This window comes from Xiphophorus hellerii, chromosome 10 (assembly GCF_003331165.1).
Source record: "Xiphophorus hellerii strain 12219 chromosome 10, Xiphophorus_hellerii-4.1, whole genome shotgun sequence".
Taxonomy (NCBI): Eukaryota; Metazoa; Chordata; class Actinopteri; order Cyprinodontiformes; family Poeciliidae; genus Xiphophorus; species Xiphophorus hellerii.
This window is the reverse complement of record NC_045681.1, coordinates 7310696-7325943: the sequence shown is the minus strand read 5'-3', so window position 1 is coordinate 7325943 and position 15248 is coordinate 7310696. Positions and strand designations below refer to the sequence as shown.

The following is a 15248-nucleotide window of genomic DNA, read 5'->3' as shown; positions in this document are numbered from 1 at the left end:
CGTCTCAGCCTCTGTCAAATACCACGAGACCGATCTTTACTAACCCCCACTAACTATGCCAATAATCACCCTGGTAACATTTGAAATGTTACCAGGGTGATCGTTTTTAACTTTTTTCATAAGTGGGTTCTGTTACTGCTGTTTACCGCTGCTTACTGCTGTCAGGGTCACTGACAGCAGTAAGGGTAGAAAAAACTATTTTAAATTATAGTTCTTAAAGAGAAATCAACTACCATCAGGTTTGGGCTTTATAAAAAAATCAGAAATCAGCAACAAAATTTTGATTTTTGCACCTCAAATTAGGAAAGTGATTCAGCACGACAGTTTACTTTTTTAAATCAAATATTGTTTATTTCATCATTGTTCTTATTGTTCTAATTGTTTACATGTACTTTTCCTAAAAAAAAATATATTTAAATTCCCTCCACTGCTGCATGACTGCCTATAATAAGAGCTAATAGCCTCGCTCTTCGCTCTACAGTCGGTATATAAGTGTTGGTGTGTGCAGGCTCTTAAATGTTGTTTCTCTTTGGGGAATTACATGGTGTTGGGGTCTTCTTTAAATAATTACAGTAAACAGCATCCAATTAAAGACCTACTTTAACTCTGTGTGAGTGTGTGTGTGCAGATGTTTGGAGGGGGGGGGGGAATCACCATTTATCTTTAACACCCCCTTGGGGGCAGTAGGCTGAGCATACATGGCGGGATCAGATCTCTCTTACAAACAAGTCAAGTCATTATCTCTGGTCTGCAGAATGAACTTGATCCAACGTTCCCGAATGCTTCGGCTTTCCTGTTTCTCGTTACGTTCACTTGTTTCAAACGTTGCACATTTTTCTGCCTAACCGGGGCGATCGCAGGCCCATCTCAGCCCTTTGTTTCATCATATTTCAGGCTGCGGTTTCAGGTTCTGTGCGTGTTCGAGAGTGTGTGGAAGCCTCAGACAAAGGGAGTCGGTGTGTGAATATTAGGGAGCACATGTGCTTCTACAATGAAACATTTATTTGAATTAGTTTCGTTTTAACAAGTCAGGGTGTTACTAAGACTTACCCCCACCAGTGCTCCACCTCCGTGTCCATCACTCAAACCATTTGTGAACACATTGATCCTTGCCTCCTTTTCCCATTTCTCTCCTCCTCCTCCTCTTCCTCCTCCTCCTTGTCTTCCTTGCTGTATATTCCCAGGGTTTGCAAGGAGGAGAGCCAGAATGGCTCAGACAGCCATTGATTTTTATTTTATTGGTCTACTTGTGGAAAGAGGACGGATAAGGGAGGGCCTGAGAGATGCAACTCTGCTGCTAAGTTTGCTCGTAGTGAAGTGTGTGTAGGGGCGGGTGTGGGTGTGTGTGTGTTTGAAGGTGGGTTGGGCCTGTCTGCTTATGTCTGTCTCACCGCCATTGTTTTTGTTTTGGGGCAGGGGTGTTATCTATCCGTCTGAAAATTATGTGTGTGTGTTTGTTTGGGTGTGCATGTCCAGCCGCCTCAGAGAGCCATCAAAAGCAGACTGTACAAGTGTACTGTGTGCCCAACGTTGTGTGTTTTCCGTGTGTACACACACGTGTGTGTCATTTGAGGAGCTGGGGAATCTGGGGTGCTGATGGAGCTGGCACCAGGGACTTGGACCCAAACACACCCACACACACACACACACACGCGCACAAACGCCTGCGCGCGCACAGCTGAGGTGTATCCCGGTGCTCATTAAAGCTGGTAATAAGGCTGTGCTGCTGAAAGAGGAGGGAAAAACAGGCAAAGGAAGGAAGGAAGGGAGGGAGGAAGAGGATGGGAATGGAGGAAAAAGGGGAGGAAAAAAAGGGAGATTTTAAATTTTAATAACACTGGTACGATTTTGTAAATCTTTCCTGACAGAAAAGTCCTCATTATTTTCATCTGTCTCTGAGGAGCCTCTCCTCCAGCTTTGCCTCCTCGGGTAAACGGACCTTTCTCTCTTTACCTCTCTTTTTTTCCCGATCTTCGGATCTGTGTTTCTCCCCTCACTCTCCACCTCTCTGTTTCACCCCTCCGCTCTTTCGTGTTTTTCCATTTCCAGCTCCTTTATTGTCCATTTCTTTTCCTTTCTCTGCTCTGTCGCTGATCATTTCCACTCTCTGTGTCCGTCTCTCCTCCATCGCATTTCCATCCAGTTAGGTGTTACCTCTCCGGTTACCTGCAGAGGAGCAATGACGAGAGCCAATAGGATAGCCAGGACCCTGTACTCTTATTGGCTGTCACTTTACAGTTACTGCTCTGCTCTTTCAGTCAGAGATGCTGTAAATTTGTTGTTAGGTCATAAACATTATATACAGTCATATTTAATAAATTGGAATATTGTTGAAAAGTTTACTAACTCCATTCACTAAATGAAACACCTTCTTTAGAAGAAAGCTGATGAGCAAGTATTTCATTATAAGATTACAAAAGTAGTGCTGCAGAAAACCCTTATAAAGAATTGGATGTTTATTAGTTTTAAATATTTTCTGCTGACTAAAGGTCTTAAATGGTATTTACAAAAACATCAGGCACTGAACAAATTGCCGACGTTATATCATTTAAATGAATAAAACATCAGAATTAAATGATGAATTTATTAACATTTTACATAACATACTTTAACAGTGTTAACAAGAAAACATGATGTAAACATGAAGAAATTATGACTTCAAGCTGGGTTGAAAAAGAACCGGTGGGCCATAAGAGGGTATCCCTGAGATGACATCATCATGATTGGGGTTTTTATGCTTTTGTCAACATCAAATGGTTGAAAGTGGAGTTGATTAATACCGTTTTTAACTTGTCACATTAAACATCCATCTCCAAGTAGGGAAATAAATGTATTTTATTCCGTTATTTGTTTCTTTATTTTTGCTAAAAATGAAAAAAGAAAGAAGTGGCAGGTTCTTGAGTTGACATGAATTTTGTGAAATAAATAGCTGAAACCACTTTAGCAGAATTGTATTAATTTATTTAATGAACTTTTTTATCTATCCTGTCACAGAAAAAGATATCAGTGCTTTTCTTTTGTTTACTTATTTTGCAACAAACTTTTGTCAAAATCTTTTTGTAGGAAACATTTGGTTTAGTCTGATCCAAATTGCCCTATTAAGATGCAATACATGTAAAATGTTGAACATTAAAGTTTATAAAATAAGAAACAAAGGCTTCTGATGTAGTTTTTATCCTACAACAAACCATTTTAATTGAATGAATCTGCAGTATGATAAATCACTACATGTACTCTTTAGTATTATCATCACTCTGATCTGGAAAACATGGTTCAGAAGCTCAATAATGCATAAACCGACACGTTATGATTTGGGTTTTCAGTAGCTTAGCGTCATTGTAGGGATCTGAGTGGATGTGGGTCAGTGTGCACATCTGCACCCTTTTGTATGTGCACCCTTTGCATCAGTCACACATCCTCAATCCTTCGTCTCCCCCACCACCCCACACACACACACACACATTTCTCACCCTCTGCCTTTATGTCAAGTGTCAAAACTGGAGGATGGATCCGGTTTGATAAGTTCTGTTCTGTCTGGCCACGTGTCAGGACAGGATCAACCACACAGTGGAGGAAAGCTGTGTTCACTTTCCTACCTCCCACTTTTTCTTTTCTTTTAATTCCTTTTACAGGGAGGGCTTAAAGGAAACATTTATCTATTTACCAATCAGGTTGCATTTTAGTTGTTTCTGTTGTCTGAGAAAATTTAAGAAAATTCTAAATAACTTTTATCTATATCTACAGACTCATTGTCTCTCACAGACACAAAGGGAAGTAAGTCATATTTCCTCCTCCTTATTACTTATGAGATGCTGTCACTAAACCTGTCACAATAACAAATTTTGCTGGATGTTAAATTGTCCCAGAAGTTATTGTGATAAACGATGATATCGTTTTGACACCATTTTCAAAAAATATAATGGTAATGGCATAATAATGTAAGTTAGTCCTCTCAAGGATCAATAAACTCTCATTTCCAATGAACATCTAATAGCAGAACTGGAAGACATTTAAAATAAATAAACAAAACAAGCTAATTAAATAATAAAATGGAAACTGAAGTCTTTGTAAACAAAGCAGAGCATCAAAAAAGGGTCTAGTTCAGACCAAGCAGCAGACTGAAGCCTTTTGTCATCTAGTCTTTTGTATAAAGAGAGACAGACCCGAGAAAGACAATCATGCAAATGGAAATTATTGAGTTCATTTTAATTTATCATGCGATTAATTGATTTATTGCTAATTACGACAGGCTTTGCTGCCGCTGCTCATGTGACTGTGTAAGAACAATGTTTCCTTTGTTCATCATTTGTTTGTTTGGACGATTATTCCCTCCTGTTCTGGATGTGTTGAGCTTGACAGGATTTTTACCTTTATTTCATTTTACTTTAGGACGGTTATGAAGATGCGTAACAGTGGCAACAAGGTGGAATGTTTTTGCAACTGGGAACTGATTAGCTTCCCCAAAACTCAAATAATTCTAGAGAACTCGAAAAGGTGGATGCAGAGTAGGACCAAGGATCATATCCCCAACTCCAACGTCTCTCTGTCCTGTTTTCCAGAGATTGAAGGAGGAGTAACAAAAGCAAATGAGGTGGATTAGCAGTGCTTACCAACAACTGATGGTTTGATCCAGGACTTGTTGCTGTGGAATATGGTCTCTGCTGCCTGAATGTACAGTTAGATCTACAAAGTAAACAAGCTGAAAACTTCTCGTGTCTTGCGTGATGTGCAGCGCAGCGCAGACAAGATAAAAAGAGGAATTCATAAAAACAATAATAATTCAACAGTCTATTTGAAAGACATGACATTAAGAAACATCCATTCTCAATCTTCTAATAATTTCGAGTTTTGTTGTTCCACATATTTGTAGCAAACGATGAGCTCAAACATGAACCTCTGCAGTTATATCCTTAAAACCAATCAAACCGGAATCATCTGTTCTCTAATTAGACATTTAGATTTTTAACTCAGCTTTCACTGTCCATTTAAGATGTTTAAAAATGGGGATTGAATTTGCACTTTTACCTTCCCTCAGCGGGGAAAGCTTTAATTGGCGATGTTTACATGATTTTTTTTTCAGCTTTGTATCTGTAAACAGATGTTCCTCCTCTGCACAGAGGCTCCTTAAGTCAAAATATGTGTTTATGGGTATTTTTTTAATATACCCCTGGGACAGAAATAAATAATTAAACAAATTCCAGCCTTATCATATTCAGTGCAGCTTTGAACACTTGGGTTTTTGAAGTTGTTCTCTGTGTTTTTTGCTGCCAAATAAGACTCCTCTAATAAACGCTGGTTTATTAGTGCTCTGCCTCCTCATCAGAATGGATAAAGCTAACGTCCTGTACAATTCTTTTTCCAAAGTAAGCTTTAAGTTGTTGTTTTTTAACAAACACCACAAAGCAAGCTGGCTTCTCCCAAAGCATTCACACACACCCACACGCCCACACCCCCCCCTACAAGACACATGCTCCTCCGGGTATTTGGCTTGGATAAATAATCATTCTAAATAATGAATGTCAATTAATGGGGAGAGACGTGGCCTTGCTAAGCGTGCTCTGATGAGGGTTTCAGTGGGATCTCCTCCCCAGCTGCTTTCAGCCAATCACAGCAGCCTCATCTAAACACCAGAGTGGGGTTTACTCATTACAACTTCTCGATTACCGGTTCATATTTCACTGTAGCATCAGAATTATTCACCGTTTTGTTTTGGTGAGTGTGAAAATGCATTGCACTAGTTCATATGAAAAGAACTTCACATTTTTTGTTTGATTTCTCTGTTTAATGAATAATAATCTCCCTCTAAATTCCTACTAAATCTCAAACATTATTTGTGGTGATCTCTCTAATGTCCAGTGTCTTATTTGTTTTAAAAAATGAAGTTCAAGGCGATTGAGTTTAGTTTATATACTCATCGATTAGGACGAGAGGAGCTGCATCTTTGCAGCTTTCTGCTTAAAACATTCCTCCGCAGTCATGGCTTTAAACTAATTGGTTTGCTGAATCTTTTGTAAGTCTGAGCTGGTGGAGTGTAGAAGGCCGCAAGCTCAGACTTGGACTTTAGAGGGTAGCAGGGTGACTGAGCAACCAGCCAGCCAGCCCCTTCTCAACCCTCCCCAGTGATAAATGGCCGCGACATGGGCTATTCATCTCATGCTTAGAGAAGTGGACAGTACCCCCCCCTGCATGGCCTCTCCCCTATCCCTCCACAAGTCAGCAAATGTGATAATTCTCTCATTTGTCAGATGCAGCGGAGGGTTGGGAATGTGTTTGTGTGAGCATGAGCGTGTGCTTCTGCCACGGTTTCCCGCAGAGTCCTAAAATGTCTGGAAAAGCACTGAATTTGCCTGTATTATTCTCCAATAAATTAAAAATGGTTGAGCTTTTCCTTTTTTTATCCAAGAAAAACAAATCAGTTTCTAAAAGACTATGCAGTTTATCTATATTGTTTTAAGTGGCATCATTTATCTCTGCTTTAGGACTTCTCAACTTCAGGTTTTAACTGTAGGACACTGGTATTCGTAGGAATTATGGACCACAGTAAAAAATCTGTAAATTCATGAGACCCCAATTATAACTGCTTATAAAAATAAGACACTGGACATTAGAGAGTCTATTTCAAACTTTAAATATGCCTTAATATGCAGTAACACACACAGTACAAACCATCTTGGCAGTAGCTAATATCTACTGTCTTTCTTATCTCTGCTCTTAGGATTGCAGCCAATCACAGCCACGGAAAATAAATGCAGCTCCTGGATTGGCTGCTTTGTAAAGGCCAGCCAGTAACATGTAAAGGATCCTTGCACTTTAATATTTCAGCTTCCCAACCTGAGTTTTTTTTTTTTTTTTATGTTTCAAGTACGCATTACAAAAAGCTCCTCAAATGAGCCAATTTTCTACAAATAACTTTGAGTTGCGTTCCACAGACAATATCAAATAATTAGCCGTAAATAGATGCTGTTCACTGTAGGTTTTTTTTTTGTTTGTTTGTTTTACTGCAACCTGAGAAAACACATACAGTGTCGTGAAGAAGTATTCACACCACCTGAACTTTGTCATGTTTGCTCAAGTTGCATTAAACCAACACAAAGCAGGACATAACTGTGAAGTGAACAAAACACAATTATAACATTTTTCACATGAGAAAGCACTCCCCCATCATGACACTGCCACTGTCGTGTTCCACCATCGGGAGGGTGTGTTCAACATCAAGTTTGGTGTTTTTTTAGACTTCTACAAAAACGTTTTTATGGAATTATTGACTAATATTTGACCAGAGCTGGGTCTACAGCCAAATCTTTTATATTTCTATTCTAATCAGTCTTTTTTTTTTCAAGCCACTCATAACTTTCCTTTCATTTCACAGTAGTGCACTGAGTGTAGTGTTTTTTAAAGCTATCATATTTTTTTATTATTTGATAAAGTGCTTATCTAAGATGGTTAAAATGCCAGAAGACAATCAAAACAATAGCTACCGTCCTGTCTGATCAGCATATGTTGTTTCATAAACTCTATAATAAACCTCAACGTCTCAAGTTCAGCATGTTTGCGCTTCTGCTCTCTGGTTGTGTTTTGTTGGTTCAGAACTGCCTCGCTTTAGTTAAAATGGCACCATTTTATTGTCCAAAAGACTGGGTTGTTTTATGGTGAATTCCTTCAGTAATTCTGCGACTTTTATTACCTCCAGGAACTCCTGAGCCACTTTTTCCACTTTACTGTGCAAATAAAGTTTTAGAGCCAGTTTGCAGTGTGTATATACTGATCTGTCACATTTGTTTATAAGTGTTTTGCTCTGTTTCAGAAGTGTACACACATTAGGGCAGCCTTCTTTTTACAGACACTACACAGGAGTAAACACAGCAGATTTTTTTCCCCATTTTTCATTCAACTTTATGCAAGTTTTAATGTTCTCATAGCAGTGACCACAGAGTGATAAATACCTTGTATCCAAACCTCATGGTAACTATTAAACACAATAAGCCTCCAGTTGATTACTGGTCATTTAATTTGCACATAAACATGTGACTGTTTTACATGTTTACTGCTCTGTGTTGACACTGCATTAACTTCCCTTCCCTTCTCTCTCTGCAGGATCATCCAGAATCGCATCCTGGTCTTCGTCCTCGGAGGCATCATCCTTCTCACCATCATCTTGGCCATCTATTTAAATCTGCGAAGTCACTGATCTCTACTGTGTACCCATACAAAAACACTCCACCCCCCCAACGCCTCTCAACGCAAATATAAACACACACACGTACGCGTGATTAATAGCGACAACAGCGTTGTTCTGCTGTAATTAGGACAAATGGTACCCATGAATCATACTTTCCTAAGCCTGACAGGGAGCTTTTTTCCATTTGACTTTCCTTTTTTCCTTCTGGTTTTGTTCCTTTTCTCCACTTTTCACGTCCCTTGCTTTTTCCTTTCTCTTTTCTTTTGTACTCGGGCCTTTTTTTCTTTGCTTGTTTTACCATCTCTTGAGACAACAGTGGTGTGAAATGTGTTTTTTTTCTGATTGGTAAAACTTTTCATGTCATCCTCGATGTAGATTTACAGCTCATCTTGTCTTGGAACTTGGAAGAAAATACAACTGTGTGCATTTTGCATAAGTGTTTGGACACAGTTCTGCACATGCATGCATGCATGCTTGCAACAGTCACAGTCATAAACTACAGCCCCTCTGACTATTGTTCACCTCAAACTATTCTATGTGGACATGTGTAACTGCAGTATGTCAGAGCTTTGGTAACTTAATGAGTCAGCCATTTTTATGATGCAGAGAAGCGCTTACAGATAACTCCTGCATTAAATCGCCCCGCGCAGCCAAAAATATTATTTTCAGGGCAGAATTTAGTTCATACTACTAAAAAAAACATATAGTTTGGCTTATTGAAAGAATGCTGCTTCAGTTCAAGAACAAATGTGTGACTGTTTTAAGAGAGACTAAGATTTTTAACCTGAAAGTGAGCCCACTCTTAAAAAATCCTTAAAAGTTTCCATATTTGGTACATTTTTCTCCCAATACACACATCATAAATCAAAACTCTTTTCAACTTTCTTTGTGAGAACATATAGCTTATATATGTATGTACTAACATTTAAATGTATGTCATGTATAGTGTTTTTGCTTTCATCGCAAGTGATTCTGTTACTATTTATTTAAGAATGCAGAGGTTTCAATTTAAATATCTGTGATATAGCTGTATGATTTATTTTTGTTTAACGATTTTTTTTTGTCTGAATTAACATGAATTGTATTGCAGGACCAAAAGAAACTGTGTTGGTTTTTAGTTGCTTTCGAGGTTCTTATTTTTTCTCTGTAAACAGATCTTACCTGTTTTACAACCTGTAATGTTTGTTGTCTGTATTTCAGGATTGTCACAATACATGTTTCTGTTTATCAGTATCCAAACCGATGAAATAATATGGTTGCAGGTTTGTCCTCCCGTGTGGTTCTTATTGGCTCTTTGGAAAATCTGAGGTTGTTTCACTAAAGTGTTCATACCCCCTGAATTATCACTTTTTGTCACATTTCAGCCACACGCTTTATTGTGTTTCGGGGGATTGTATGAGATGGAACAACATAAAGTAAGCCATAACGTTAAAATGGATGGAAAATAATTCATTGTTTTCAGAAAATTTTACAAATAAAAATCTGCAATGAATGGTGCTTGTCCCTGTTGAAGAAAAGCATTTCTCCGGTCTTCACAGAGCAACTGGATTTTTTTTTGGGAGATTTAGGTTGTTTTCACATGATAGTCAATGAGACTTGGTTTGATTGGGCACCAAAATTGCAGTATTTGTTATATTTTCAGATGCTGGGTTCACTTTCACACTGGACTGTGTCAAATGATTCAAACTATTTGAAAAATCTGTTCCCCTCCTCGCCTGTGGGGGCGTTGCACCAAAAACCATTGAAGAAAATGACATGAAAATCCCTGAAGCAAAACTTCCTTCTTCACAAAATGTAAATAAAAATGGAGTAGCGTCAGATTTCAGTGGTTCTAGGATTTCTCTAATGTCTTTTGTAAAAGACCACGAGCCTTTTTTCCTGGTAGCACTGGACGCTCGCGTTTGCTTTGTTTGTATTTAACCAGGATGCTGTGCGCTATAGTTTGCTTCCTGCTTTTGGAGCGGTCTCTGATCCAGAACTGCATCAGAGTTCACTTCAACCAAAAGACAGAGTTTTCAGGTGAATCAAGAGTTTCTTTTATTGTCTGCATCAGAGTTCAGTTGCACATTCACAGCTCCCCAAACAAAATAGTTTGACTAACGTGAACTAAACAAAGCTGGGGTGAATGCACCGTAAATGACAGACAGATGAACCCTAATCTCTCTGAAGACAGTTGCTTGCACTGGATTTTATTTAGGGGTGTTACACTAAATATTAAAACAGGTTTTCTTATTATTTGTGTAATATTCAGAAAACCGTGCATCGTTTCACTTCCGCTTCACAATCATGCATCACTTTGTGTTGATCTGACATAACACCTGATAAAACACACTGAGGCTTGTGGCGATAAAATGGTAAAAAGTGCAGGGGGTATGAATACTTTTTTGCATCACACACACACGCATTCACTGTGAATACTGTCTCCTGTGGTTGGCTCCCCGGTTCCCTGTGAGGACATTTGCTATTCCGTTTCAGGGCCGTATTCGTCATTTTCAAGATACAGGGGAGTTAGCACCCCACCCTCCCCAAATACACACACGCAGACTTACAAATCTCTCCCTCCCCTGTCGGCCTCCATTTCGCAGGCCCTCACCATCCGCGGCGTCACTGTCTCCTTCAAAGCACCGAATTAACGGCCAACAAAATATCGTCCCTTTGACCGTCCCGCGTGGGGCCGACCCACAGAGACTTATCATTAAAGTGGAGAAATGAGGAAGGAAAAAGAAGGAAGTGGACTGGGAAGAAGAGAGGTGGGGGGTTGGATTCCCGGGCAGTTTGACAAACCTTGTCTGATAATGACCCTGTGTGACTGTGCTTTCACTCGGTCTAAATGTACTGTGTGTGCAGCCTGTACAGTATGTGCTGATGTGCTCTGTTCTCTCTCTCCCTCTCTACCTCTTCTGCCACCTTTTCTCCTCCTCCCTGTCCTCCCCTCACTCCCCCCCCCTCCCAGCCTGTCAGATGAGTGGTAGCTAGCAAGCGAGCGGTGGAAGGCAGCGTGGCGGCGGCTTCTATTTGAAGTTGTAATGGTGTCAAAAAGTCAGGGCTGACTGACAGACGTCAGTCCCACAGGGCCTCATTAAAAACAGACCCACTTGACAAGGAAATAATTGAGCGCTGGCGACAACTCGGGGGCCCCTCCGCGTTTTTAGATGTTTTTATTTTCTTTTCATTATTAGCGCCGAGCTATTATGTTCATTAAGAAATGGCATTAAAACAAGTTTTTTTTTTTTTTTAAAGCAGGGGGGGAGAGGCGGAGGGACGTATGGAGGTGGAGAGATAACGATTTGTTTAGAGCCCCTTTTCCTGTTTTATTATTTAAACAGGAGCACTGTCATGTGAAACCCTGGCAGACGTCGGCTATCAACTCTCTTTTCCTCTTTTTCTCCTTCCCTCCCTTTTATGTTTTCCTCCTCCATACATTGCTCTCATTTTTCCACCTGTCCTCTTTCTCTCTCCATCTCTTTCTTTCTTTCAGTCTCCCCTACTGAGTGACGTGTGTCATCGGAATACAAACTAGATTATTAATCAGTGCCCACCCCCGCAAACCCCCAACACACACACACACACACACACCTTCACTTTACCATCATCTTTCAATCGGCTGATTTGGTTTTCGACAAGCGTTTCACCGCAGAAAGCTGAGGATGAAAACTTGTCAAAAATAGGTTATATCTTATTCCAAAGGGCAACAATAGCAGCAGGTACAGACACCTTTTAATATTTAATTTAGACGGGTGTTAACCCTCCTTAAGTGACTGGAGGAGCGACGTCTTCCATACAGACACCACAGGACGAGGGTGGGGCGATTAATTATTTGATGTCTGAGGAGTGGTTTTCTTTCTTTTAGATTTCCTTCCACTGTTTGCTTTAGAAAGTTCTTCATTCATCCGTTGATCTCATGTTTTTCCTACACATCCTGCTGAACTCACCTCCCATTTACAGCTCCATCTTCAAATAGTTCATTTATTTCAGTAAATTATATTATGAAGATTTTTTTTTACAGCTCATGAAAATCCAAAATTGAGTTTATCTGAAAATTGGTGTTTTCTGTTGTTTTTGCTTGTTTGCAGTGGGGGCCAAAAATGTCAAACTGAAAGTAACCAGTCTTCTTTTAAAAAAATACTGCAAAAAAAAATTGTATTTCTTTATTTTGACCTGCTAAATAATTAGCTAAACCCGCAATATTTTAGTGAAACAAGCAAAGCAGTCTTAGTTCTGTTATTACATCCCTGCCTGAGCTGGCAAAACAAATTTTGGCATTCACTGATGTTGTCGAGGTCCAAACAAAATCAGTCCAAGGACTGCAAATATCCCCTGCGCCTCAGTTTGGACTCCTCTGGCCTACACAGTCATGGAGTGAACTGCTAGCTAGCAGTTCACTCCATGATCTTTGTAATCATGGAGTGAACTGCTCCATGATTTCTGTAATGTTCACAACATTACAGAAATCCAAGTTGCTTGAAAGTGAATGTTCTGCAGTCGTGATGATGCAAAAGTTTTTGAAGTCCAAAATAACCATCCAGCAGGAAACTCAGGCTCCACATACGTCCCTCTACTGATGAGCTTTTTCGAGAAAGTGTAGGACTTGGCGCCTGTTTAAAAATAAAAAACACCAAAACCTGCTTTAATGGCCTGTTAAAGGCCAATCAAATGGTCCAGCAAACTGGCCTGGCCTGAACCCCATAGAAACGAACAGCAGTATTGTCAGGAGGAATATAAGCGAACCCAGAGACAACTATACAGACAGACCGAAGGCCGCTGCTAAAGCAAGCTGGGCCACAGGCTGTTCACCTCCATGACACGCCGCATTGATGCAGTAATTCATGCTAGAGGAGAAATGACCAAGGACGTTTTTCTTAGTAAGCAAATATTTATCAGTTTTATAAGGTAATCTGATTTTCCAAGAAGTGAGCTGCAGGCTTTAATCACCAAGTTCTCACTTGAAATACAGTATGTCACTCTGTGTGTAAGGAATGCTTCGATTAAAACTTCTCCATGATATTCTAAGCTCCTTATCGTTTATATTGCAAACATTACATTAGAGATTCTGCAGTGCTGATTTTTCTTGGCCACCTTTGTTTGCATCAGTGCCATCCGCTGTGCCGATCTCAGCAGTTCTCCCTTCGTCCTTTCTTCAAGGTTTCACATAAAACTTGTAAAAGGAAGCCTCCCAGACAAGGACTCTCTGTGATGCGCCACCATTACAAACAGCCTGATGTTTGTCAGCCATTTAAGACGACAAGAGATTATGACAAGCGACGTTTGAGCCGTCTTTCCCCCCGTGCAGGGTGGGCCTTAAACTGCATAAACAGCGCCAGTGGTGGGATCTCAACGGGAGGGTGGTTCGCTTCATCTTCAGCAGGGTCCGCGATGCTGTCATCTGCCACACATCAACACACACGTGTAAAAAACATAAAGAAAAAGCGGGCCCGCAACAACGGCCGCCCAAGAAAGAAAGCCCCACACACAATGGCGCTGTTTGAGGGCCACAATGAGCATTATTTTTGATTCAGCAGGCACACAAAAGTGCATGCACGCTGCAGCACGTATGGTGGATGCAGCCCATTAAGAAGAGGGACACACAATCCAGTGTACGCCTGTTAGAAGAGGAGCCATGTTCTCCGTTTGTACACGCCACCAGTTCCCAGCAGAATGGCCGCCTTTCTCTCATCTGTCTTTTCTTTTCGCCCCATCAGCGCTGTCAAGCATTTTATTGCCATTTGTGCTCACAGTGAAATGACAATGGGCCCCATTTATTTCAGGAAGCTTCTGCAGCCGTAGATGCACGGACGTCTGTGGGCTTACATGATGATGCAGTTGAGACGCAGCCTGAGCGGTGGGATAAAACGGTGACGCATAGAAAGCTTTTTTTTTTTTTTTACATTAACTTTACACACCAGGAAGAAACATCAGAGTTTGGCCCTGAATCTGAGCTGATCAGCGTCGTTTCTTACTGTTTTTATCTTAAAATAAGCTGCAATTAACATAATCTGAGTTAAACAAGGAAAATCAAACAATAGTCCAATCTCTATAAAACAAAATCTCACAACCTGTTGTTGAATTTGTGTTAGCTTTTTCCTTGTAAATTGGGATTTAGATGGATAAAAATTCCACATTCTCAGGATGTGACTCAGAAATGTAACTGAAGGTGTTAATTTACTGGAAAAGGAGTTTTTGTAAAGTGTGGATAATGCGCTCAAAATATTTGTTTTTTTAACTTGGACTAGTTTTCTGCAGTGGGTTTACCCGTTTGTGAAGAGCTGCAGAAAAACCTCTGGTATTCTAAGCTGAGGATATCGCTTAGAAGACTCAAATGATCATTTTCAAGATATCTAAAACCAAATCTGTTTTTTCGAGCCCTGGTTCTCTTTCTGTATCTCTTGCTCTTTTTGCTGCCACGTTATCTGGAAACCTTTGCTGTTTTCTCAAGGTATGACACATGGTAAATCTCTCTGAAAACAATAATTCAGATAAAAGTACAAACAAAGCACTAGCTGTACTTAGCGATACTTCGCAAAAAAAGGGGGGGAGGGGACTTTAGTTCTGGAAACTAAAGCCCTCTATTATTGCCGAGCGATTTGGCTGCATGGAAAATTGGAGCTTGTTCAATGTAGAGGAGCATTTAATGCAGATAAATAACTATTTACAACCAAATTGCAAAACAAATGTAAATTAAACTGTCTGTTTTGTTTCCTAGAGGGCAAACAACACATAGGATTGATTGTTTTAAAAGCAAAGTAGCAAACAGCTTTAACCTTTTTAAATTCAGGTTTAGTACAATTTTTCTTTCAAATTTTCCAACACACAGGCTACTGAACAATTAGTGATTGTGTTTGAACAATTTAAATGACACTTTGGATCAACTAACAGCATTAGCATGATGTGATAACTCACTATAATTAAGTGTTTCTTGGGTGCGCTTTTCGTAAAAGGGGATATGTTTACAATTTTCTGTTTGCATACGATTGCTTGGCAAGGGTTCTATTGTTTAACTAAACAGCAATTTTTACCCTTAGCACAGCTAAATAAACGGCTATTTGGCTTCTTATTTTAACACTTCTCCAAC

The 15248-nt window shown here is 39.9% G+C and overlaps 1 protein-coding gene across 4 annotated transcripts in view; it reads left to right on the top strand.

The window, feature by feature from the left end:
- vti1a (vesicle transport through interaction with t-SNAREs 1A) overlaps positions 1–9448 on the top strand; it is a 144077-nt gene extending 134629 nt beyond the window's left edge. For 2 of the 4 annotated variants that reach the window (XM_032574342.1, XM_032574341.1), the window contains one exon: positions 8095–9448. In XM_032574342.1, the coding sequence (XP_032430233.1) occupies positions 8095–8188 (94 nt within the window). In that variant the 3' untranslated portion in view covers positions 8189–9448. The remainder of the gene's footprint in view (positions 1–8094) is intronic. The other 2 variants (XM_032574344.1, XM_032574343.1) reach the window with 1 other exon arrangement.
- Positions 9449–15248: the final 5800 nt, after the last annotated feature.